Source organism: Triticum aestivum, chromosome 5B, assembly GCF_018294505.1.
Source record: "Triticum aestivum cultivar Chinese Spring chromosome 5B, IWGSC CS RefSeq v2.1, whole genome shotgun sequence".
NCBI lineage: Eukaryota > Viridiplantae > Streptophyta > Magnoliopsida > Poales > Poaceae > Triticum > Triticum aestivum.
Window position 1 is genome coordinate 458298043 of NC_057807.1, and position 26434 is coordinate 458324476.

The 26434-nt window shown below is 44.5% G+C and overlaps 1 protein-coding gene across 3 annotated transcripts; it reads right to left on the minus strand.

Moving 5' to 3' along the window:
• Window positions 1-7513: 7513 nt before the first annotated feature.
• LOC123112450 (cinnamoyl-CoA reductase 1) lies at window positions 7514-11097 on the minus strand. Of its 3 annotated transcripts, XM_044533431.1 has the most exons (7): window positions 10959-11093; window positions 10610-10839; window positions 10105-10274; window positions 9451-9636; window positions 9078-9240; window positions 8109-8298; window positions 7514-8021 (listed from the first exon to the last, which is right to left on the minus strand). In XM_044533431.1, exons 2-7 carry the CDS (start codon window positions 10722-10724, stop codon window positions 7835-7837), a joined length of 1011 nt encoding a protein of 336 aa, XP_044389366.1. In that variant the 5' UTR covers window positions 10725-10839; window positions 10959-11093; the 3' UTR covers window positions 7514-7834. The 3 variants fall into 3 exon arrangements, with proteins under 3 accessions (XP_044389366.1, XP_044389367.1, XP_044389365.1); XM_044533432.1 differs by lacking the exon at window positions 10610-10839 and having other exon boundaries at window positions 10959-11097; XM_044533430.1 differs by lacking the exon at window positions 10959-11093 and having other exon boundaries at window positions 10610-10859.
• Between the last annotated feature and the right edge of the window lie 15337 nt (window positions 11098-26434).

Here is a 26434-nt window from a genome sequence, read left to right on the forward strand (position 1 = left end):
TTGTGCAGTTTGGCTGACCAGAAGTGGGAGATATGGTTTCATTTAGAAGGAAGAAACCCTTTGAAAAGGTGTATATTTGAGTCAGATATTTCTTTGCTTACTCTACAATCACTCATTGCTAGTGAAGGGTATGGGGACAGTGATTACATATACTATGTGAAGGAGGAGGAAATTGGATCTGAAAGAGTAAAGTATTTAGGTAATGAAGGTAGTGTTCATGAAATGTTGGACTTTTTTCATCATGTCAAGCTAGTGAACATAAGGGTTGTGAGAAATGTTGAACCTGGAATTAGTATACAGGCTAATGAGAATTACATTAACACTCAAGAGAGTTGCTGTGTGAAAAAGGTTGTGAAGCAATCTGAGCTTCAGAATCAAATAGATGATAGAAAGGCTCAGCTTGAGAGGAGCAGGATTCAAAGAGAGGCAGATTTAAACCACTTTGAAGGAGACACTGAAGTGTCTAAATTTTGTTCTGAGGATTCAGTTCAGTCAGATGGGAGTGCTGAAGCTGTTCAACCAATGGAAATAGTGTGTGCCTCTGAAGAGGATACAACATTGGAAACTACTGCTATTGTCAAACATGTGAAGAATCCTGGTCCAACTAGCAGATGTCACAAAGAGCTAGAGAAAAAATGTTTTGAAGATTGGTTTCCTGAAGCAGATGAGTTTTGTTTTGCTGGTGATGCAGGCATAAGTGATGAGGAAGAAGAAGATGTTGAACTACCATACCTCATGAAGAAGCCAAACACAAAGAGTAGTAAGAAAAAGATGAAGGAAAGGCTATATTTTGACCCCTCGATTCCCAATTCACATTTACTCTTGTGCAAGAACTTGTGTTTTGATAGTGTTTACCAGTTCAGAGAAGCATTAAGAGATTTTCATATAAGGACTTTGAGGTCTTTTCACTACCACAGGAATACTCCAACAAGAATTATTGTTTGGTGTTCACAAAGAGAGCATGGATGTGAATTTTACATGTGTGCCTCTAGGATAGCTCATGAAAGAACATTTTGCATTAAGAAGTGGAGCACAATTGTCCAGCGTCAGCAGAGAACACAAAGGTTACTACTAAGTGGCTTTCCAAAGCAGTTGAACCTTCTCTTAGAGCAGATCCTAGAGTACCTGTGGATTCACTTATTAAAAACAGCAAAGTCAAGTTTTCAGTTGATGTATCAAAGAGTGTGGCCTATAGGGCAAGGAGGAAGGCTATTAAGGTTGTGCAAGGTGACCAGAAGGAGTAGTACTATAGACTGAGGGACTACCTACAAGCAGTTCTTGACACAAACCCTGGTAGCAGGTGTGTAGTTACAACATTTGAGGACCCAGAAAACCCTGCCCCAACACCTAGATTTAAGTACATGTTCTACTGCTTACATGCATCAAAGCAAGGATTTCTTAATGGTTGCAGGCCCTTTATAGGTAAATCTATAACTGCAATTTGTTCAAAATATCTTGTTGTAAATATATGGTAGCTAATTTGGGTATGGATGCAGGGCTTGATGGTTGCTTCATCAAGCTAACCACTGGACAGCAAATACTTGCAGCCACAGGAAGAGATGGCAACAACAACATCTACCCCATAGCCTTTGGTGTGGTTGATAAGGAAGATTCAGATAGTTGGACATGGTTCCTAACCCAACTAAGATGTTGCATTGGAAGTGGTAGCAAATTTGGAACCTACACCATTATTTCTGATAGGCAAAAGGTATACACCCTATCTTAGCCACTAGTTCAGATATATATTGTTATTAGTAGCTTTATTTCCTTTTGTTCATGACCATGGTTATTAATTTACAATCAGGGTCTTCTTAAGGCTATAAATGAGGTGTTCCCTGATTCCCCTCAGAGATACTGCCTCAGGCACATATATGCAAATTTTCAGTCAGCTGGTTTCAGAGGAGCAGAACTAAAGAAGCTAGTAGATCAGGCTAGCTACTCATTCACCAAACATGTCCATGAATTAGCAATGGCAGAGCTTAAAGCAGAGTGTGAGGATGCCTGGAAGTGGCTTAAAAAATTCCAAAGGAGACTTGGTGTAGGTCTGCAATGGATTACAATTGCAAAACTGATCTTGTTGTGAACAACCTTAGTGAGGTTTTCAACAAAATGATCCTTGATGTTAGGGCCAAACCAATTAGGACTATGTTTGAAGGAATTAGGACTAAGCAGATGATCAAAAGGCAGAAGACTAGGGAAAAACAGAGAACAGCAGGTGGATGATCACACCCAACTATTCAGAGAAATTAGAGGAGAATAAGAAGTATGCCAAATTTTGTGATGCATATAAGGCAGGTCCTGACATTTGGCAAGTTAATAGTAAGGAAAATCAGTACTGTGTGAACCTAGCTACTCAATCATGTGATTGCAGGAGGTGGGACATGACAGGTGTGACATGCAGTCATGCAATAGCAGCAATGAGCAAGATTCACATGCACCCAGAGGACTATGTGCATGAATTTTTCAAAAAAGCACTATATATTGAAGCATACAAAGACATAGTGTACCCTGTCCCTGGTCCTGAATTCTGGCCTGACACCCATACTCCTGATATTGAGCCCCCAGTGTTCAAAGAAAAAGCAGGCAAGAAACAGACAGCTAGGAGAAAGGGGCAGTTTGAGGTGTCTGCTCCAAAGGACACAAGCAGGATGGGAACAATTACATGCAGCAATTATGGTCTACAAGGCCACAGATATACAAATTGTGGGAAATCTCTAAAACCTAGTCTTGAGATGAGAAAGAACTTACACCAGGTCATTCAAAAATGATGCATTCTATGTTTAATTATTTTAGTTCTGGTATATTTACTAACTGATTTAATTTTGTCATGCAGGAGAATAGAGAAATTTTTAGGGGTTCCTCTAGTGCTACACATCCACCTCCACAACCACCACCTCAACACCAAACTACACAGATGCCAGCATCATCTACTCCACCTCCTAAAGCAATGAGGAACAGAAAAACAGCAGCAAATAAGAGAGGTTCAACATCAACAGTTTCAGCAGGAGCAGCCAGGTCTTCACCAGCACCTGCAACAGGATATGCATCAACAGAGCTGCAAGAACAAGAGGATCAGTATCTACAAGAACATTCAATGCACCAAGAACATCCACTGGAGAACCAGGGATATTGGCAGGCAAGAGGAAGAGGAAACCTCCTAGCAAGTTTGCATCCTATTTCAATGCTAGTGGAAACTATTGAGTGTATGGTACTTATTTGTGTATGGTACTAAGTTTGTGTTCTGCTACTAAATGTGTGTTGTGCTACTAATTTGTGGACAATGTGACATGTGAACTTGTGGACAATGTTGAATGTATGGTACTTATTTGTGCCCAATACAAATGGGCTAAGTGCTACTGATTTGTTTTGATTTGTTTTTTTTACTTTGCCATTTATACAGTTTAGGTGCATGTTTTAATTGTTTTATTTGCTTTATTTTGCCATTTCTACGGTTCAGAACTTACTGCCAAATTCATTGTAGGAAAAAAAATCTGCACAAAAAAAGTCTGGCTTGGGGCTCGAACCCAGGACCAATTGGTTGTAACTATGCATTCAATACCAATGGGCTAGTGCTGGTGATTTGTTTGACTAGCATCGGCCAAACTTATTATATGTTGTTAGCCACGTCCTCTTTTCAGCGTGCATAGCAGCCGGCTGCGTGGTGAGCGTGCGTTGATTAAAACCAGTCGTTTCGGATTCTACGACTTTATTACGTGTCCACCCACCACGCCCTTTGCTCACTCGCCCACTCGCCGCTCACACCGCCCACTCCACTTCCCCCTCTCTCCTGTCGAAATCACCGCCAACAACCACAGCCACCGCCATCGCCATGGAATGGCAGCTCGCCATCGAAGCTCTCGCCGGCAACAAAAAGGAGATCCGGGCGCAGTACAGGGAGATCGCGCGCTGGTTCCCCAGTATCGCGATGCTCAGGAACCACGCCCGCGGCTTCGTGAAGGTGATGACGGCTGCTGAAAAGCAGTGCGCCTTCCCTGCCGGCCGCACCATCCCGGCGCCGACCATTCTGCTGTGGGCGATGCGCGAGGTGCAGCGCTCCCCCGACCCCAAGCAGCGCGCCAGATGGTGGATGTACCGCTCATCCACCACGCCGCCGGCCGCCGCGAACGACGTCACCGACGCCGTCCTCGTTGTCCCAGCCCCAATCAACAACGCCTACTGGGAGTGGCGCAACCCATGGGTCCTTAGGCTCTCTGACGACTCTGAGGGCGAGTCTTCTGACGACGAGTCCACTGACGACGAGTCCAGTGACGAGCCCTCTGACGACTCTGACGACGAGGTGGATAAGGTAGTCGTCCTCTCCGACGACGAGCCTGAACTGCAGATGCTGGCTCCCGTCCTCGATGCCGTGGAGGGGGATAGGAACCGCCCAATCCACATGGATGCGCTGCCGGAGGTCGCCGATCTCCCAGACGGCGTCGTCGTGAAGCAAGAACAAGATGGCGGCGAGGATGATGTGCTGGAGCCGGCGCCGGGCAAGAAGAAGAGGGCGGCTGTGACTGCGGTGCGCCGCTCACACCGTCTGAAGATGCTGAAGAAGGAGGAGTGAACTTCTGCACTAATATTCAGTTTCGTCAGTCCTGAACTTTCTTAAGTTCAGTAAGTTCCTAGGTTCAGTTTCGTCAGGCACTATCTACTAGTAGTTCATCTTTATGTCAGGCACTATCTACTAGTAGTTGCTATCTATGTCAGACTATGAATGGCAGTACTATCTATCTATGTCAGACTATCTATATATGTTACTTCCTACTTGCTACATATGTTAAGTTATTTGTTAGACTATCTAAGCTAATTGCTATATATGTTACTTGCTACTTCCAACTATGTCACTACTGTCAGTTATCCACACATGATATAAGCAGAGTAAAACAACCTCATCATAGATAAAACATTCTTACTTACTTAACTTAGCATGAGTACTTAGCATAGTAGGTCTTAACATAATAGTCATTACATCATAGGTAAAACCAAATAGTTCTTAAACCATAGCAATACCTCCCTCCCTCATACCATTCTGAAAGCACATGAAACTTTCCCAAAATATACACCTAACATGCATGACATTCCAAGGCCATATATATATATAGGCCTACTAATTACTTAACCCACAAACCAACCACTTCACTCATTCATAATTGCCTTGATCCTCTCCAGCTTATCTTTGCTGGCATGCTCAGCATTGAGCAGATCAGCAATCAGATACTCCAGCTTCTTCTTCTCTTGCTTAAGTAGGTCCCTGTCCCCCTCCACTTCCTTCATGGCCTTCCTCATGTTCTGAATGATCTCTGCTCGGCTTTGAAGAATGCACCTTTGCTCCTTGGCAAGCTTCAGCTTTTCCATACTTAACTCAATCTTTGCCTGATCCTCAAGTTGTTTCTTCTTCTCATTTAGTTCATTGATTGCCTGACTGGTATAGTCCATGTCATGAGACATCTTGCCATCTTGATAGTCAAATAGGTTGGATACATCTTCCACCAACTGGCTGTAGTTATTTGACAGGAAATCAATTTCCTTCTGTAGCTTGGCCACCTCTTTCTCATGGGCTTGTTTGTCATTCACCCTCCCCAAGTTCTGCTCATGATACATGTCCCAAATCCTGGTTAGGCACCTTTGTAGAATCTCTGGCCAAGGACCATCCACCCACTCCACAACCCCACAGTTCACACCTTCATCCTACAGAAGCAATTATTTATAATTAAGCACAAAGCACTTAGTAACAAACTTAGTATAGAAAACTAAAGTCATAAAGTCATTTCATTTAACTGAAACCCTTTGTTTACATCAATATGCACCTGACTTAGCATCAGAGATAAATTCAGTTAACAGCTAGATTTAGCATCAGAGATAAATTCAGTTAACAGCTACATTTAGCATCAGAGATAAATTCAGTTAACAGCTACATTTAGCAGTAGATATAAATTCATTTAACTCTGTTCTTTTTCAGTTAACACCTACTCTGTTCTTTTTCAGTTAACAGCTATATTCTCAGGTTCACAGTACACTAAAGATATCTGCTTGTAGGTGTTATCAGGTTCAGTCATGTATTGAATTCAGTTAACTAAAGATCTACTTTCATATATAGCTTCCACATGCTGCACCACACATCTCTGCACCACATGCTGCACCACACATCTCACATCTCCAGTAGCAAAACACATCACACATCTCCACCAGCAAAACAAGTTAGCGTTCAAGATTTAATACCTGCTGCATAGGACAACCCAGGAAACGCCTGCCAGTCAAAGAACCTTCAAAAGCCACCATCTCCTTCGGCCTCTGATGATGCATCATGCACGTCGGCTCAGATTCAGTGTAAGAACCACAGAAAGATGGTTCCACCACACTGTCAGGGGTTTCCTGCAAAAGAAACTTCGAATCAAACCAAAAGCAAATTGGAATCTCCAATTTGGATGAACTAACCCTAACCCTAACTCTGTTCCACCATTATGCACTTACAAATAGCTGCTGATCCAATGAAACCATGTTGATGTCCTCGTCCGAGCTGTCCTCGTCATACCAGGATGGCATCCTCACCTTCTACCGGCAGCAATGGCCGCGGCGGCGACGACGATATGCTGACCTAGGTCAGAGCACCAGGGAGAGGGAGAGGGAGAGGATGAGGACGAGTGAGAGCGAGCGAGGAGGAAGAGAATGAGCGAGTGGCTGAGCTCGCTCTCACTTATTGGCCCACCGACAGGCGCCGTTCCGACAGCGGACGGGCCGTTAACGGCCGTCAACGCGCGGCAGCCATCCGTTCGCCAGCATGGCGACTGATTCGCGGGCCCAACCGGTCAGATTCGGGGTTAGCGCGGGCGAAGCGAGCGATTTCCCGAGTTGGTAGTTTTTTGCCACGGTTTAGTCCAAATTTGATAGTTTTTCGCACAAAAACGTAAAGTGGTAGTTTTTCGTCACGTTTCCGTCAATTGTGGTAGTTTTTGGTTAAATACTTATTTTTGTTACTTCCTTTTGCCCCCAGTCTGAGAATAACCAACTGTATTTCATTGTGTATGCCCAAAATGCACCTAAAGTGATTCTTCTAACGAAATTGCTTGACATACGATACTTGCCGCCCGATCTGCGAACGACAGTGCCTTCGCGTTCAAATCTCGTGCATGCACGCTTGCTATAGCGTTGCGATGTACTTCCTCCGTTCCAAATTACTCATCGCTGAAATGAATGTATCTAGAACTAAAATACATTTAGATACATACATACGTGCGACAAGTAATTCGGAACGGAGGGAGTAGGATCAGGCACGAGTCAGGCGCAATTTTATCTTGTGTATAGCAGCGCTCTTCTTCTAATCTAGCTGTAGCGTTGCCTGATGGTAATACAGCCTTTAGCTCATCGCAGCAAAAGGCTAGCGATTAGAAAATGTAAGGAAATCTTCCTCCGCTAACCGTGACAGTCGGTAAGTGCCGTTCCCGTTGTCAGTTACTCCCTCCGTTTCTAAATGTAAGTCTTTCTAGAGATTTCAATACAAACTACATACGAATGTATGTAAACATAATTTAGAGTGTAGATTCACTCATTTTGCTCTGTATGTAGTCACTTATACAAATCTCTAGAAAGAGATAGTACTTATTTAGGAACGGAGGAAGTACATGCATTTCGTCTCTGCTCTGCTTGTTTTACACTTTGTCCATTTCCGGAGGTGACAGACAGGGGGCGGCAGATACAGCAGGGATAGCTGCTTATTTGTGGATGCAAAGGAAGAGGTTCGACCATTGTTGCTGTTGCGAGGCTCCGTCCAGCGACACTACAGCTTACAGAAGTCCGACCATATGAAAACAAAGCACCAGTCACCACGGTACATTCACTGATCACCAGCCAGACGGAACAGATGCGGAAGCCGGCAATGACGCGCAGCGGAACCCTGCAGAAGGCCGGCCTTCTCGTAGCAGCCCACGCTGTCCGAGAGCGTCTCCTCCAGCTTCCTCGGCTTCCAGCCCAGATCCTTCAGCTTCTGCGATGACAGCGGCGCTTTACGGTCCGCGTCGATGCTGTAAAAGCAGAGCAGGGTTTCTTCAGATCAAGAACTGGCTGCAGAGATAATTGTGCAGTGTGATAAGTTCTGACCGATGACATACTTGTTCACATAGCTGTACTGTGGGTACATCTTCCTCAGCAAGTCCACCAAGTCCTTTGTGCAGACGCTATTCGGCGCGCAAATGTATCTCCCAGACGATTCGGCCTTCTCGTACACAAGCAGCAAGGCATCCGCGACATCACGGACGTCTACAATGTGCCACAGCTTGTTGCTCATCACGTCAGGTCCTCCTGTGAATTGTGACACAATGTACCAATTTGTGGAGTTTCAGTACAGTCGTGCAAACACATTTCTGCGGCGTGCAACAGCAAGAATAACACAGCACAACATCAAAAGAGTTACTGGAGACTATCATTTATTTCAGGACTAATCGTTTTCTAAAAGCTTACTTCAACAACACGTCAAAGGTGCCGCTTCGACGATTCTAGCACGGAATTTGGCATTGCGTGCTTTTGTCGTCAATCGCTGTTCAGGGCATAATATCGACAATGAATGTGGTATCAAGTGCGCAAGCACATGCAACAGGTTGTAAAGGATCAGCTTATGGATGGTCAGAATGGATGCCCTCATCTCACAGCTGCAGAGCATCATAGAAAGGCATAGCAGCTATCGTTGAAATTTGAGAAAGAATATAAAGGACAGACAGGTGCCAGGAGAGGAACCTAGTTATCATCTGCAAGCAACAAGTTCTAGATAATGACCGGTGCCAAAAAAAAAAAATTGGACTTCTCCACTGATTGAAATTGAAGAGCAGATCGATATAACATCAGGGACTATCAATGTGATTGATCCCATCTATCTTTATCTAACAACAGGAACAATCAGGATGATCTCATCCATATCTAACAGTAGATAGCCGTATGATCCACATCCAAAAGTCTTTTGGTTGGACATATTCCTCAAATGGTAGATAGACTTGGATTAAACCAACTTGCCAAGTTAAACATGATATTTATTAATGTGAATTTCAGGCAATGAAAGAGAACAGATGGACAGAGATCAGCATTACCATTAATAACATAGATTAAGAATTTGCTACTGGTATTCACAGTAGGCTGCAACAATGGGCCAAAAACCAAAGGAGGGCAAAGCGTAACAACATTTAATCCATGTTTCTCTGAATATTCCAAGGATGCCTGTTCGGCCACAATCTTGGCAACAGAATACCAGTCCTGCAAGCACAAATTAGTAAAGGTCACAATTTAGTCTTTGTGGAAATTATCTCTAGGAAGACTTTCTTTCGTTGAGGACACGTATCAATACAGCGAACTGGAAAAAAAAAGAACCGACATGTGTGAAAATATAGTCATGTGTGCCCACCAATGAATTGTGATGTATACATAGTGCTTTGGAATTTTTCTTTACTAAATAGTATCCCTAACCTCATTCTCCTGGCAGAAATCTTTGTCTGACCAGCTACTCTCATCTTTGAGTCTGTCTTGAGGCCAATTCGGGTTAAAATCAACAGCAGCATTGGATGACAAGACAATAACCTTCTGAACCTTCATAGCTGAGCAGGCCTTCAGCACATTTGAAGTACCTTTCACAGCAGGAGCCAATACTTCTGACTGCAAGAATGCATTTAAAATGTGGTGAGAAAAGTACTAGCAATCCTACAGTGTTCAACACTCACAATGCCAACAAGAAAGTATCCTGACACTGACAGCACGCACTTCTAACACTTTGATAATCTAAAATTGTTAGCACACACAGGTGAAAGCACATAACAATCTAGCATTTACATCGCACTAATTACTCCCAGTGCTATAATATGATGTGCAAGTGTTCTTCAGGAGCTAGTATTTGCAAACATACATTACAGTGAGCCTAGCTTTGCAAGCACCAAAAATCGCCAAATTACATGGGACTGAAAAGTGCATTTATCTGATAAAGAGCGAAACGCGTGCCAATTGGTAAAATTCACAATGCTGCTTCACTATCAATACAAGCTCGGTACTATTACCAAATAATGTAGATACAGCACCACACAAACTGTTTTTTCAGACACCGAAGCATTAGTTGGAAAGAACACCTGCCTCAGGATCAGCAATCTTATCTTCAGGCACCGGAGTGGCGAGGTGGAAGACCCCCTCACATCCCTCAAACGCACGTGTTAGCGCGTCGTAGTCGAGCACGTCGGCCTTGAGCAGGTGCAGATTCTCCCGGGCCTCGTCCATCTGCTTGAGGTGGACATTCTTGGGGTCACCTGAAAGAGCATTCAGCCATTAATCAGAACAGTATACAGCTCCCACCTTGGCTTATCCGTGGACTAAGCACTTTGTTTTATGCTCTACATTCGCTTTCGCTCAGGATCGGTTAAACCTTGCTTTCTTCATGCGGACACGGAACTCCGATCGACTAACATTTAACAACCATGAATGAACGCAAAGCACATGACGACACAGAACATTGTTTCGCATTTTTCAACTATGAATGAATGCAAAGCTCATCTAGACACGGAACTCTGATTGATTTACAAGTACTGTATGAATGAACGCAAAGCACATCTATGACACGGAACTGAATCAACTGCGTCCGTACATGGGTCCCGGAGGGTGGCGTGGACGGCGTAGCCGCGGGAGAGGAGCAGCTTGGCGAGCCACGAGGCGATGAACCCGCCGCCGCCGGTCACGCACACGCGCCGCGGCGGTGCCATTTTCTTCCCTCCGCCCGCCGCCGCCGCCACCGGAGTGGCGAGCTCACCGAGATGTGCGCAGCAAGTGGCTAAAGTAATAGCAGAACTGGAAGTGGCAGGTCGTGGCACCAGCAGCCTGGTGTGGAAATCGATTAAGAAATCCGGGCCGAAACAAAAATGGATTTGGACCCGTCCGGGAGAGCGGTGCAGAGAGGAACAAAAACACGTGGAGGGAGCGGTGGAGCGGACACGCACCTCGCGGCCACCTCCGACGCCGCCGCCGCCGTCACCGCCGCCGTCGCTTGGTCTGCGGGGTTCCTGGGGTCAAGAACGCCATCGCCATCGGAATCATTTTTTTACAGCGCCACCTCTGGTCCATGTTTTTTTTTTGAGGCAACCGCTGGTCGATGGCCGCGAAGCCAAGCCGCGCTCTGTCTGCTGGTCGACGGCACGATAATCGTCGGCCCAGTGCAGCCCAACCACATGACTGGGCCTAGATCATCAATCTCGAGAAAGGAGGAGGAACCGGAGACGGGCTAGTGGCCTGCTGCTGAAAATGACCATCAAACTTTCTTTTTGTTTTCCAAAAAAAAAAACATTGTGTTTGTTCGGTTAGAATGCAACGTTTTTTTATGTTACAAAAAACAATGCAATGTCTTTAGACAGAGCAAAATGCAACCCCCATCGACAACAAAAAAGGCATGTATCAAAATGCAACTCCTTGCGAAGGTAACATAACACAAGTTGCTTTCCAACACTCGCAGATCGAATACAAGGGCGCGAGATTAGCTTGAAATTTATGGAACACTAGCATAATGTTCATGCGTCGCCACGGAATAATAAAAATTAATTGAATTTGTTCTAGATTTTAGTAGTATACAACAAACAACGCACTTGCGACATTGTGAAAGAAACTCAATCAAGTCGGCAACACTATACTTGCGCAAGTACAGAACCATAGCACCAATGTAAGATTTGTAGGGCAGAGCCATGGCCACATTTCGAAATTTGAAAGTTAGGAGGACGGAGATTAGAAGCAGGGGTGCTTGGGGGTTGGGTAGGAGCGGTGGTTGGAGGATGCATATATCCGGGGAGGAACCATGGCAGGAAGAAAAAATAATTGCGGATTGAGTGTCTGGTTCATGTCGCAGTAAAAAAACGTACGGATATATAGTACTTGTAAAATGCTTCCCCATTCAAATCATGAGTCAGGTGGTCTGATTTGACCGGGTTGGGTCAAGAAGCAGGTACGAGATTCAAGGCTCCCAAACTATATTTTTATGCGGTTTTATTAATGAGTTCTTTAAAAAACAGAGGGGTCCTCTAAGTTCTACATGGATGAGAGGATTGGGGTGAAGTGGGGATTGAACTCTTTCAAACCGAAGGGGGCGATGGGTTCTGGATGGATAAGTAAAATTGAGGTGAAGTGGGGAGTGAATTTATCATCACCACCGCCAACTACAATTTATAAGGTACTCCCTCCATAAAGAAATAATTAAGAGTGTTTAGATCACTAATTTCATGATCTAAACACTCTTATATTTCTTTACTGAGGGAATAGAAGAGGTACTCGAGTTACAAAGTTTAGAAACTCAATTGGAAAAAACTTAGTTTGGAAACGTCACGGTGTTGTAATATTTTTGCAAATGTTCCACGTGCAGGCGTGAAGGGCGCTTGAAGCCAAAGGCCTTGGCCGAAGATACGAACAAAGGGAATGTCAAATGCAGTCCATGGAGTATACATATGTGCCTACCTTCCTACTACTCCCCCTGTTCCAAAATAATTGAAGTTCTAAGTTTGTCCTAAGTCAAACTTGATTAAGTTTGATTTAATCTATGGAAAATATGCTAAAATAACCGAATAAACATAATATGACTATATATATTTCATAAAAAACCTCAAGAGACTAATTCCATGTTTCAGATGTTAATATATTTCATAGACTTGGTCAAACTTCAATAACTTTGACTTGGGACAAATCTAGGACTTCAGTTATTTTGAAATGGATGAACCAATAGTTAGCGAAATGCTGGTATCTGCTAAAAGAACTAATTAAACGGTGTACCATGTTGTAGCAGGTTAGAGCAACTCTAACATAATCGTCATATGTGTCATCGCCATATGAGATATAGAGTGCGCTTCAATAAGTAATACGGAGCCTGCCAAAGGCGATATGCAAATTTATAATCCTTCCAGAAATTTCTTATATGCAGGTCCTACTTATCATTGACTGTAAAGGTTTTTTTCTCGATTCCCCACCTAAATTTGCAGTTCAGATGCATAATATGCTAGTAACACACACACACACACACACACACACACACACACACACACACACACACACACACACACCATGCACCCAAGAACACGCACATGTGCACACATATGCATGGCGTCGAGGCATCTGAACGCGCCAACGACCACCCAGGCTGACGAAGAATAAGAAAAAAAATCTTCCTCACATGAATCAAACAATAGTTAAATATTTTAACTCGATTTTTTAATATAATTAAGCTTTAGGTGGTGCACCCAAAGATTTCATTGGATGCTCCACCTAATGCTTAGTGTAATTATAACTGAAGCTTCACCAAGACCCCGCTCGTCTCTGAGAGTGGCTGTGAGCGGAGGGGGAAATAGAGGTCGTGGACGGCAGGGAGGAAGTGGAGGTTGTGGGTTATCGATGGTGGGGTTATAAGCTCATGGGCAAGATTTGAAACACTCTTCATAAAATACATTGATCCAAGTCTATATGACAACTCTGTTAAAACGGTTTTTTAATCAAAATTGTAATATCATGTTTATTTGGTGAAACAGTGTTTGATCTTTCCGGATCGGGCCGACGTACGGTAAACACGCACAAGTTCTAAATGTACAAATTACGTGTTGACAAGATACGATAGTAGGTGGCCCTAGCATACACTTATAGACTTAGTCAAACTTAAACAACTATGACTTGAAAAGAAATCCAGGACTTTAGTCATTTTGAAACGGATGACTTTAAGACTGGTTGTGAGTGGAGGGGGAAGTGGAGGTTGTGGGCGACGGGAAGGAAGTGGAGGTCGTGGGCTATGGATGGTTGGGTTATAAGCTCACAACATCTCTAGCAGACCTGTAAAAGGCCCCGACCCGCAAAACAACTGCTTATATACGGGTCGGCGCGGAAAAATCTGCCCGAGTAGACCCCGCAAACACGTTCGACCTGTAAACTTTTTTGCGGGGGGCGGCAAAAGTTCGCCCTCAACTTTTAGATTCAGGTCGACCCGAGCTCGCCCCCTATCCGCAGTGAGATTTGGCGCGAGGGAAATTTTCACGCGGCCGTTCCCACTCCCCCCCCTCCTCGGTCGCCGTAGCCCCGCCACCGCGAGCTCCGGTCCATCTTCCCCACCATACTTCGCCGCCATGGAAGCCTCCCAGCTGTCCCCCGTCCCTGTGGAGGTCGCGCAGGCGCAATCCCCTCTGACAGATCTCGTTGCCGGCCATGTTGCCCTCGTCGTCGCCCAAGGCCCCAACGTAACTGCCCGCAAGCGGCAAGGCAACGTTGTCGTGCATGGCGGCAATCCGGCTGGCCCCGCCGAAAAGGCACACACGCCGGGCGTGGCCACCATTGCGCGATCTGCCCGGCCGCCGGCGGAGAAGGTGAGCAAGGTTTCGGGCGTGAAGTGAAAGAAGATTGCTACGAAAAGGTCGGCACCTTCGTCCACTCCCTCAGCCCCGACGAGATGTTCCCCGACGATGTCGTTCAACGGCGCTGCTTCCACCGCAAGCAAGGTGTTCGATGAAATGGCCGGAAGGTTTGCATCTTCGAGGGCGGCGATAAACTCGATGGAGGCGGTGTGGACTAAAGAGCGACAAGATGATCAAGACGTGGTCGTCGCTTTTGCAAGTCCTTTTGTGTTTGTCCTACAGAACTATGCTTTATTTGCGCATGAACTATGTTTTATCATTTGAATTTGGACCCGTTTGTCGGAATGGCTGTCAAATTCGCTTATTGAGGGTTTTCGGTTTGCGGGTTGACGAGGCGGTGCCCGAGCAGACCTCGGCTAGCCGACCCGTAAAAGAGCATCTTCGGCGAATATCCTTTTATACGGGTCCATTTGCGGGGTCTGATTCTGCAGCCGCCTGCACCGGTCCATAAAGCCGTTTTTTCGCGAACTGTAAACGTCTTTTGTTGGTCGGCGTTATACGGGGTCTGCTAGAGATGACCAGGGCTAGATATGATATGCAACCTTCATAAATTACATCGATCCAAGTCTGTATGATGACCGCGTTAAAGCGGCGTTTTTAACCAAAACCTTAATGTCGATGCTTATTATGCCGAGCGAGCATACAGGGACTCTGCTAGAGAGTTCCTCTTACCTGGCCTGTGAAACAGTCGTTGATCTTTCCAGATTCGACCGACGTCCAGTGAACACGCACAAGTTTTAAATGCTCGAATTACGTGTTCACAAAGATAGTACGCTAGTAGGTGGCCCTAAGCATACATTGCCGTCATGCTTTGGCCGCTTCGCGATAAAAATGTGCTCCTATACAGCTACTGTTATGAAGCATGGTGCAGTTAATTATATATTATGTGGGGTGCTCCGACAGCACGCTTGTTGGCTTCATCGAGCGGACAAAATTACTGTTCTGACCCTTAAGGCAAACTAAATCCCGATTTGACCTCGTTCCGAAAAAAATTCGTTTCTGACCTTTTCTGGTGACGCCAAGGTCCCTGCCTGGCCCCTGGCGTCTGCTTCGTAACCCAGACGCCAGGGACCAGGCGGGCAGGCGGGCAGTGCGGGTCAGGGGCCAGACGCCAGGGACCCCGGCGTCTGCTTCGTAACCCAGACGCCAGGGACCTTGGCGTCACCAGAAAAGATCAGAAACGAAATTTTTTTCGGAACGAGGTCAAATCGGGATTTAGTTTGCCTTAAGGATCAGAACAGTAATTTTGTCCTCATCGAGCGCTCGACCGCTCGTTGTCGCCTTCACCGCAAGGCAGGGACGCAACAGGACATGTCAGCGGCTCGTGGGAATCCACCGACGCGTACGTGTTCCTTCCACCTCGCTTCGCGCGCGTCTGTCTGCGGACGTGGCGTCTGCTACGCGCGGTCGAACGCAGTCTAAACAAAAAAAAAACACGCAGTACGTGTCAGCAGCACCGCTGTAAGTGGGCTGTACCGCTGCAGCTTAGATACTCCAGTGTCCAGGCTCCGAGAGTAGCGCGTACTACGTGCGTAGGCGTGACGGCGACGGCCGTGCCGGTGCGCGCGCGGCGGTGGTACTCTACTCATGTCTCGTAGGTCACTGACCAGGCCACTCATTAAAATCCTTCCGTCGTGTTTCGATCGCCCCCCGGCCGGCCGTCGCCCCAACTGCCCACGGCGGTTTGTCCACGGCGGCCACATGCACGCACGCACGGCCCCGGGCCGGATATGGCGCGCGCCGGGTCGGTGTGGGTGTGGCCATGCAGCGCCGAGTCCGCCGGCCCACTGTATTAGGAGTAGACTGCTATCCGTTTATCCATCGATGCACACATGCATGTGCATCAGTAGTGAGCAGGGTGCCACGGGTCCACGCTCCACGGCCTATGTTCAGTCAGCAGAGTGCATTCATGCGTGCGTGCACAATTATTGGGCATGGGAAACGAGTAGATCCGTCGATCAGGTTGCGTGAAGTGGGGGGAGGATGGAAGTTACGTGGATACTCTGTCTCGACACACAGTAGTGCCGATGAGTTAAGCCCTGTGCATGTTTGTATGTACGTGTCTGAAGCCGCGTCTGTGTCGCCGTCAGGCACCCTGCTTTGGAGCATGGGGTCGATGGATTTTTGTCGTCGTCGTGAACACACACGTATACACGCAAACATTGCCAAAGGTAATTAAGAAGCTGGGAACGATCGGGATACCATCCGCGTTCGATCGATTGTCCAACATTTCGGCGAGGCGAATCTTGACGATACGTACTTCGACCCTACACAGCATACCTTTTCTTCCGAAACGGAGGCTACACAGCATACCGATGGATACGGCAAGCTTGTGCATTAACTGATCGTGTGCGCAGTGTTCTGCCTACATGAAAGGAATGATTCATATACACGACGATCATGCACTCCATCCATCCTAGCATACGTTAGTGGGCGGGCCGCCTAGAGAAAGCCGGCCGACCGATCTTGATCCATCATAAAATCTGCCATACCGATCGATATCGACACGACCACACAATCCATGCATGCATCTGCACTCCACAGTTGCACTATTGTATCGTATGGTGCACATGCATGATGCATGCACGTTGCACGTGCATCAGCGTATCCATGTGCATTCGGGCCTGCCCATCCCGAGTTTAATTGGGTCTCAGCAGAAGTCAGCGGCGAGGAAGAAGAGGCGAACTGTCCAAGGCGGGGCACTAGGGTTCCTTGCACGTACCTAGCTAGGTGCGCCCGCCGCCCGGCTGTCATGAGGACGTTGGTCAAACATCACTATCATGATCGATGCCCATGTTTTGGTACCAGCCACAGCACTGCAAGTTGACTAAGTCTCTCCATGGCGTACGTTCTGTCGGAGAAGTTGTTAATTAACAGCACTTAAACGTCAGGTACTCCCACCTCAGAAACGATTCACGTTAGTCACTTGTTTCCTGGCCATCAGATCAACATTCAACGGCTGATAGGTAGATAGATACGGTCAATCTGGTATGGTCGACGGCTGGCTAGTGCACTGTCAAAAAGAGACTCGTGACTGATGGTCACACCGGTATTTAGCTTAGGCCGACCAATCTTTTTTTTTTTGAAACGAGGCAAAAGACATGTCATTTTTATTGATCAAGAAGAAGAGAATTGCCCGGTTAATTGACGTAAAACCAGACTAAAACTGATACAATCCAACCCATACGACATGGGCACCACCTTTCAACCTAACCATCGACATGAAACGCAAAGCTGCAAAGAAAAAAGACATCTGCCGATAAGTTGCAAGCGTCATCATCGTCCCAGCTGGTTGCCTCGAACGAGCGACTCCGACTTCACTATAAAGCTTCATTAAAGAAGCCAACCCGCAAACAACTGCCGACTGCTATACTATGTCAGTATGTTATATGACGTGCCAGCCGGCTGCTATATAGTTATATGGATGTGCTAGAGACTTTGTAGTGGAAGCTTTGCAAGGATTAATTACGGTGAGACTCACGGGTTTGTAGAATCGGCCATCCATTCTAGGGACGTCAGAAATGCCAAACATGCATTGCTGTTATTTCAATGATTGATCGTGGTAAAATCCTGTCAATATTGACAAAAATCCAATACAGTTTTGAAAGTGGCAAATGATGATATTTCCTGTCATGTAAAACTATATGTGTTTATGATAACTTATTTGTTTTCCTCTTTTGTTCATCTTACCATTTATTTTATCATCTTACCATCAAATAAGTTCAACACAATTTCACAGCCTAAATTGATTCTAACTTTACACTACTTTAAATAGAGATGGTTATATGCATTGCAATTATGGGAATCTCCAACACCGACCTCCATCCGATGGTCTCTCGCATTTGTCCGCGGACCTGTCCGGGTAACCGTTTTCCCGTAAAGGGAAGCAAATCAGGGAGGCTTTGCCGGAGTCCAGACACCAGTCACATCAGACTTCGGCACCCCGGCACTCCCAAAACTGAGACGGAGCCCACTCATTTGGTGTTGGCTGCATTATTTTCGCGACAACCCCCATCCTTTCTCAACCATTTCCTCTACCATCCTGATGCTCTCCACCCCAATTCCCGCCATTTTTCGTCGTCGTCGCCGCTGCATGCATGGACCCGTGCGAAAGCTTTCAGAGACAACATTGGGGGAGGATCCGAGGAGGCGGTCGTCTGAAAGATCAACTCAGTGACACGATAAGCCAACCGCCTCAAACAGAAGGCAAAGGAGGCGGCGCCGCTCAAAAAGAAGGGTGACTGGGGTGACTGATATGGTGATGGAAGTTAAGGGTGCGGTCGTGGTGCAGACGGCGTGCATGGTACAGGGGCTGGTGAGGCCTGGTATATATGCGGACCATCGCCGCCGCTGTCGGATGTGTACACCTTGATCCGGATGAATTTCCGTCTGATCCAAAGAAAAAGGGCAGAGGAGAAAGTTTCAACATGCAGGAGGACGAGTTATTGCACGATGCGTACTTGGCCACCAACATTGATCCGATCCAGGGTTCCTTGCTAGATTTTATCAAAGGCATTGGGGTACTCTGAAAAATGAGGTGATCAAGGCAGGAAAAGAGTTCTTTACTTCGGGTGTCATGCCGGAAGGAGTCAATAATACTGTTGTAGTGTTAATACCGAAGAAGGAAAACCCGAGCTCCCTAAAATATTATAGACCTATTAGCCTATGCAATGTAGTGTATAAAATTGTTTCAAAATGTTTGGTTAACCGATTACGACCATGCTTTCATTCCAGGCGAATGATTACGGATAACGCTTTGATTGCATTTGAATGTATCCATAGCATCCAAAAAAGTTTTGACGCAAATGGAAAATTTTGCGCATACAAATTAGACCTCGCAAAGGCCTATGACATAGTTGACTGGAAATACCTAGAAGGGGCGATGAGAAGATTAGGTTTTGCTGATAAATGTATACAATGGATCATGACGTGTGTCAAAACAGTGAATTATTCTAGCCGCTTCAACGGGAACTAGTTGCATAGCTTCACTCCTACATGCATGTGGTTTGAGACATGGAGATCCACTTTCCCCCTTTTTTTTGTCTTTGTCGCTGATGGGCTCTCACGTCTAATACGTACATAGTAAGGTGGAAGCTGGTGAAATACAGGAGCTGAAAATTTGTCGACAAAGCCCTGGCATTTCACATCTTCTATTTGCGGATGACAACCTGTTATTTTTTAAGGCAAACGGTGATCAGGCCAATAAGGTGAAGAGCATCATGAACAACTATGAAAGAGCCACTGGACAACTAATCAGTCCATCTAAATGCTCCCTGCTCCTTGGTAACAAATGTTCACAAGAGGACGGACAGGAAGTAATAAATATCCTGAATGTAGTGACGGTGAGTTTTGAGGCGAAATACTTGGGCTTATCGGTTCCAAAGGACGTATGATAAAAGGGAAACTCAAGCAAACAAAGATAAAGCAAGGAAAAGAATGAATGATTGGATCGAAAAATATTCTTCTAGTGGAGCCAAAGGGGCACTAATTAAATCAGTGGTTCAAGTGATCGCCACCTTTCCAATGAGTGTTTTCAAGTTCTCAGCAATCCTTTGTGAGGAGCTCATGCACATATCCAGAGAGTTTTGGTGGGAGATGATAAAGATCGCCGACACATCCAATGGTCGAGTTGGGACAAACTTACAAAACGAAAAAGGCAAGGAGGTATGGGATTCAAAGACCTTACAGTTTCTAACCAGGCTCTCCTCGCTAGGCAACCTTGGTGACTTGTTGCACGTCCCGACAGCTTGCGCGCGAGAGTATTTAAGGCAAAATAATGTTGGAGATATGCCCTAGAGGCAATCATGTATGATGATATTTTCTATGTGTTTATGAATAAAGATAGTCCTTGGACATTATCAATGATGTGTATCAGCAAGTACATGATTTGTTTGTGGGACTATGCATTGTATGATGACTGTCCTAAAAGGTCCCTAGTCAAAAGGGTTGTGTGGACGTGCAACCGACTAGACTAGCATATGACACGGTCGATGGCTTGGTCTCACTAGCCATGGATCATTGGATGCTAATTGGATAATATGGACTCGGAAGGATCTGGTCAGATTCGACATAGTCGGATCTGAGTCGAGATAAGGCCCGAGTCAGACAGACCTGACTGTGAGACGCGGAGATATGTCATCTGTGAGTCTCTAGTACAACATGCATTCTATGTCCTAAGACCTGAGCTGGCGCATGTACTCGGGATGGTGACAGACTTGCTTTGGGCCAACCAAACGCTACTCTGTGACTGAGTAGTTATAAAGGTAGGTTTCGAACTTGTCCAGACCCATGCTACGAGACATGGTCGAGCAAGATGGGATTTGCCCCTCCGGTCAGGAGAGATATATCTGGGCTGCTCGTGTGACCCGACCAAGATAAGCATGTCCATGCAACATGGATTATGAGATAATTCGGTTTGTGGTCGGCATGACAGGAACGAGAAAGAGGTCGGGCTAGCACAAGGATGACAAACTCGCCTTGAGCCCGATAACATATATGATGTGGCAAAGAGAACATAAGTGTGAAATGTTGTACAGGTTCGCCAACCGGCTTCATAGTCTATTTGGTGGTCGACACGCCTTGCTAGAAGCCGCTACCAGCCGAGCAGGTCGGAGGTGATCCGACCTGCGACCAAGCCGACTTAAATCTAAGGGGTCACATGCTTAAGGAAATTAACCTACGAGGTTGGATCCAAGGACACTGGTCAGATGTTATCCGAGCTAGACTTGGATAATGACCGAGTAGACTTGGGGGCTTTAGGGTTCGTGCGAGGCCCAAGTGTTGAGCCTGCGATAGATGCCTATATAAAGTGGGGGTGCGGCACACTCATTTTGTTGATCACTTCGGCGTTGTACTATGGTTTGCATGTGTTGTGAATAGCCACCTCCACTCGTCGCTGATTGTGTGAACGGACCTAGCAGTCTACCGCACGGTGTTCCTCCTGCACGCGTGGATACCGTTAGAAGCAGTGTGCTTGTGCCTCTCCGGCGAACCTGTACGTGGGATCCAAGGACGTGTTGTTTGAGGTAGATCAGACAAGGAGGAGACGGCCCCGGACGCGCCACCCCAACTCTATTTCCGCTGATGGACTGCACGTCTAGTGGTAACATCTATGATCCATTCCCGTAGCATGTTCCTGGATGTTCTACACGTAGAATTTTTTTTAATTTGGAGTCGATGCACCCTGCTGTAGAACCCAACAGTGGTATCAGAGCCTCTGGTATAGGATTTGGCTTCAGATCGTATGCATATTAGATATGTGGAGGCGACAGATTAGATCTGTTGTCTTTTATGAGATCGGCTATGTGCATGGTTGATGAGATCAACTGTACATGGGGATCGTTGAGGCTATGTTTTCTGTAAATCGAAATCAATGAGGTCGTGACACAACCTACCCTGTCGGTCGGTATCTGATGTCTACTACACAACTTTCTTCTTGTATACGTTGTTGGGCCTCCAAGTGCAGAGGTTTGTAGGACAGTAGTAAATTTCCCTCAAGTGAATGACCTAAGGTTTATCAATCCGTGGGAGGCATATGATGAAGATGATCTCTCTCAAACAACCCTGCAACCAAATAACAAAGAGTCTCTTGTGTCCCCAACACACCGAGTACAATGGTAAATTGTATAGGTGCACTAGTTCGGTGAAGAGATGGTGATACAAGTGCAATATGAATAGTAGATATGGGTATTTGTAATCTGAAATTATAAAAACAGCAAGGTAACTAATGATAAAAGTGAGCGTAAACGGTATTGCAATGCTAGGAAACAAGGCCTAAGGTTCATACTTTCACTAGTGCAAGTTCTCTCAACAATAATAACATAACTAGATCATATAACTATCCCTCAACATGCAACAAAGAGTCACTCCAAAGACATTAATAGCGGAGAACAAACGAAGAGATTATGGTAGGGTATGAAACCACCTCAAAGTTATCCGTTTTGATCTATCTATTCAAGAGTCTGTAGTAAAATAACATGAAGCTATTCTTTCCGTTCGATCTATCATAGAGTTCATACTAGAATAACACCTTAAGACACAAATCAATCAAAACCCTAATGTCACCTAGATACTCCATTGTCACCTCAAGTATCCGTGGGCATGATTATACGATATGCATCACACAATCTCAGATTCATCTATTCAACCAACACAAAGTACTTCAAAGAGTGTCCCAAAGTTTCTACCGGAGAGTCAAGACAAAAACGTGTGCCAACCCCTATGCATAGGTTCATGGGTGGAACCCGCAAGTTGATCACCAAAACATACATCAAGTGGATCATGTGATATCCCATTGTCACCACAGATAAGCACGATAAGACATACATCAAGTGTTCTCAAATCCTTAAAGACTCAATCCGATAAGATAACTTCAAAGGGAAAACTCAATCCATTACAAGAGAGTAGAGGGGGAGAAACATCATAAGATCCAACTATAATAGCAAAGCTTGCGATACATCAAGATCGTGCCATAGAGAGAACACGAGAGAGAGAGAGAGAGAGATCAAACACATAGCTACTGGTACATATCCTCAGCCCCGAGGGTGAACTACTCCCTCCTCGTCATGGAGAGCGTCGGGATGATGAAGATGGCCACCGGTGAGGGATCCCCCCTCCGGCAGGGTGCCGGAACAGGGTCCCGACTGACTTTTGGTGGCTACAGAGGCTTGCAGCGGCGGAACTCCCGATCTATCTTTGTTGTCGATGTTTTTAGGGTATATGGGATTATATAGCTGAAAGAAGTCGGCCGAGGGGGGGGGGTGCTCGAGGGGCCCATGAGGCAGGGGGCGCGCCCTATAGGGGGGAGTCCTCCTATCTCTTGGCCTCCTCGAAGCTTCTCAGATGTGGACTCCAAGTCTCCTGGATCATATTTGTTCCAAAAATCACGCTCCCGAAGGTTTCATTCCGTTTGGACTCCGTTTGATATTCCTTTTCTTTGAAATACTGAAATAGGCAAGAAAACAGCAATATGGGCTGGGCCTCTGATTAATAGGTTAGTCCAAAAATAATATAAAAGTGTATAATAAAGCCCATAATCATCCAAAACAGATAATATAATAACATGAATGCTTCATAAATTATAGATACGTTGGAGACGTATCAGCATCCCCAAGCTTAATTCATGCTCGTCCTCGAGTAGGTAAATGATAAAAGAAATAATTTATGAAGTGTGAATGCTAGTAGGTGCACAAGTTTGATCAATGATAATTTCAATCACCTTATCTAGCATGTTTATATGTCATAACAGTAGTTCATCTCATAAAACTTCTCACGATCAAGTAACAAGCTATTCACATGTTAAAGTATAGACCATAAACTTTCTTGAAAACTAGCGAACTTCATTCTTAGTCATCAAACAATTACAATTCATCTTATTTTCAGGAAGGGTCTATGTCAGAGCTTTGATTTAGCAAACTCCACATACTCAACTATCATATAGTCTTCTACAATTGCTAACACTCACGTGATATTAATGGGTCCAAAGTTTTAATCAAACACAGAGAAAGATAAGGGCTTATAATTTCGCCTCCCAATGTATTCACCTTTGGGTGATGTCAACAATAATAGTTCATGCTAACTTACATCCAATTGGATATATATGTCAGGATATTTTCAACACGAGGTGCTTGCCAAAGGATAAAATGAAAAAGGGAAAGGTGAACATCACCTTGATTCTTGCATAAAGTAAAAGACATAAAGTAAAAGATAGGCCCTTCGCAGAGGGAAGCAGAGGTTGTCATGCACTTTTATGGTTGGATGCACAAAATCTTAATGCAAAAGAACGTCACTTTATATTGCCACTTGTATATGGACCTTTATTATGCAGTTCGTTGCTTTTATTGCTTCCATAAGAAGATCGTATAAAGCTTATTTTCTTCACACTAATAAGTCATACATATTTAAAGAGCAATTTTTATTGCATGCACCGATGACAACTTACTTGAAGGATCTTACTCAATCCATAGGTAGGTATGGCGGACTCTCATGGCAAAAATTGGGTTTAAGGATATTTGGAAGCACAAGTCGTATCTCTACTTGGTGCAAGGAATTTTCGCTAGCATGAGGGGGAAAGGCAAGCTCAACATGTTTGAATGATCCATGACAATATACTTTAACTGAGATGTGAGAAAACATAACCCATTATGTTGTCTTCCTTGTCCAACATCAACTCTTTAGCATGTCATACTTTAATGAGTGCTCACAATTATAAAAGATGTCTAAGGTAGTATATTTATATGTGAAATCTCTCTTCCTTCAATATTCTTTTATGAATTATTCAAATGACCAATACAATGCTTGCTAACCTTCAATAAATTTACAACCTCTACTTCTTAGATGTGAAGTCATTACTCCCCATGGGATAAGCAAATGAGGCATATATAATTTCAGGTTTATGACATTCAACTCATTCAACCATTTACTCATAGGATATAAGTGAAGCACACGAGTAAATGACAAGCTACTCCAAAAAGATATAAGTGAAGATCAATGAGTAGTTAAATAATCATATACCTATATGAAGACTCTTTCTCATTTAAGAATTTCAGATCTTGGTATTTTATTATACAACAAGCAAAGCAAAACAAAATGACATTGCAAGGATAGCACAACTCATGTGAAGAAGCAAAAACTTAGGTTCGACCGATACTAACCGATAGTTGTTGAAGAAGGAAGGTAGGATGCCTACCGGGGCATCCCCAAGCTTAGATGGTTGAGACTTCTTGAAATATTTTCTTGGGGTGCCTTGGGCATCCCCAAACTTGAGCTTTTGTGTCTCCTTAATTCTTTTTATATCTCAGTTTCCTAAATCTCGAAAGCTTCATTCGCACCAAACTCAACAAGAACTCGTGAGATAAGTTAGTATAAAACGATGCAAAAACCTTATCATTTTCTACTACAAAAAATCACTAAAATTATTATTTAAAATTGAATACTAAATGTCTCTGCATGTTTAATACTCCTATCCTCAAATAGAATCATTAAACAAGCAAACATATGCAAACAATGCAAACATAACAGCAATCTGCCAAAACAGTATAGTCTGTAAAGAATGCACGATTCACCATACTTCCCTAACTCCAAAAATTATAAGAAAAATACTATGCTGTAGTAGATTTATCAGAGATAATTATGCACAAATATTCAACATTATATCACTCTCTGACTTTTCTAGGGAATTTTTGCAACAGCGGTAAACTTTCTGTTTTGAAACAGCAACATGTATACTAGCAAAATAAGCATGGCAAAGGCTATCCTTGACATTTTTATTGAAAATAAAGATGAAAACATTATTCTAAATAACATCAAGCAAATACTAACAAAATAAAATGATGCTCCAAGCAAAACACATATAATGTGGTGAATAAAAATACAGCTCCAAGTAAAGTTACCGATGAACGAAGATGAAAGAGGGGATGCCTTCCGGGGCATCCCCAAGCTTAGTTGCTTGGTTGTCCTTGAATATTACCTTGGGGGTTCCTTGGGCATCCCCAAGCTTAGGCTCTTGCCACTCCTTATTCCATAGTCCATCGAATCTTTATCCAAAACTTGAAAACTTCAACCACACAAAACTTAACACAAAACTCGTAAGCTCCGTTAGTAAAAGAAAACAAACACCACTTTAAGATACTGTAATGAACTCATTCTTTATTCATATTGGTGTAATATATATTGTATTCCAACTTCTGTATGGTTCATATCCTCCTATACTAATCATAGATTCATCAAAATAAGCAAGCAACACAATGAGAACAGAATCTGTCAAAAACAGAACAGTCTGTAGTAATCTGTATCAAACGTATACTTCTGTAACTCCAACAATTCTGAAATAAATTGGTGGAACTGAGTAATTTGTCTATTAATCATATGCAAAAATAATCAACCTAAAAGCACTCTCCAGTAAAAAAGGCAGCTATTCTCGTGAGCGCTAAAGTTTCTGTTTTTTTACAGCAAGATCACAAAGACTTCACCCAAGTCTTCCCAAAGGTTCTACTTGGAACAAACACTAATTAAAACATGAAACCACATCTAACCAGAGGCTAGATGAA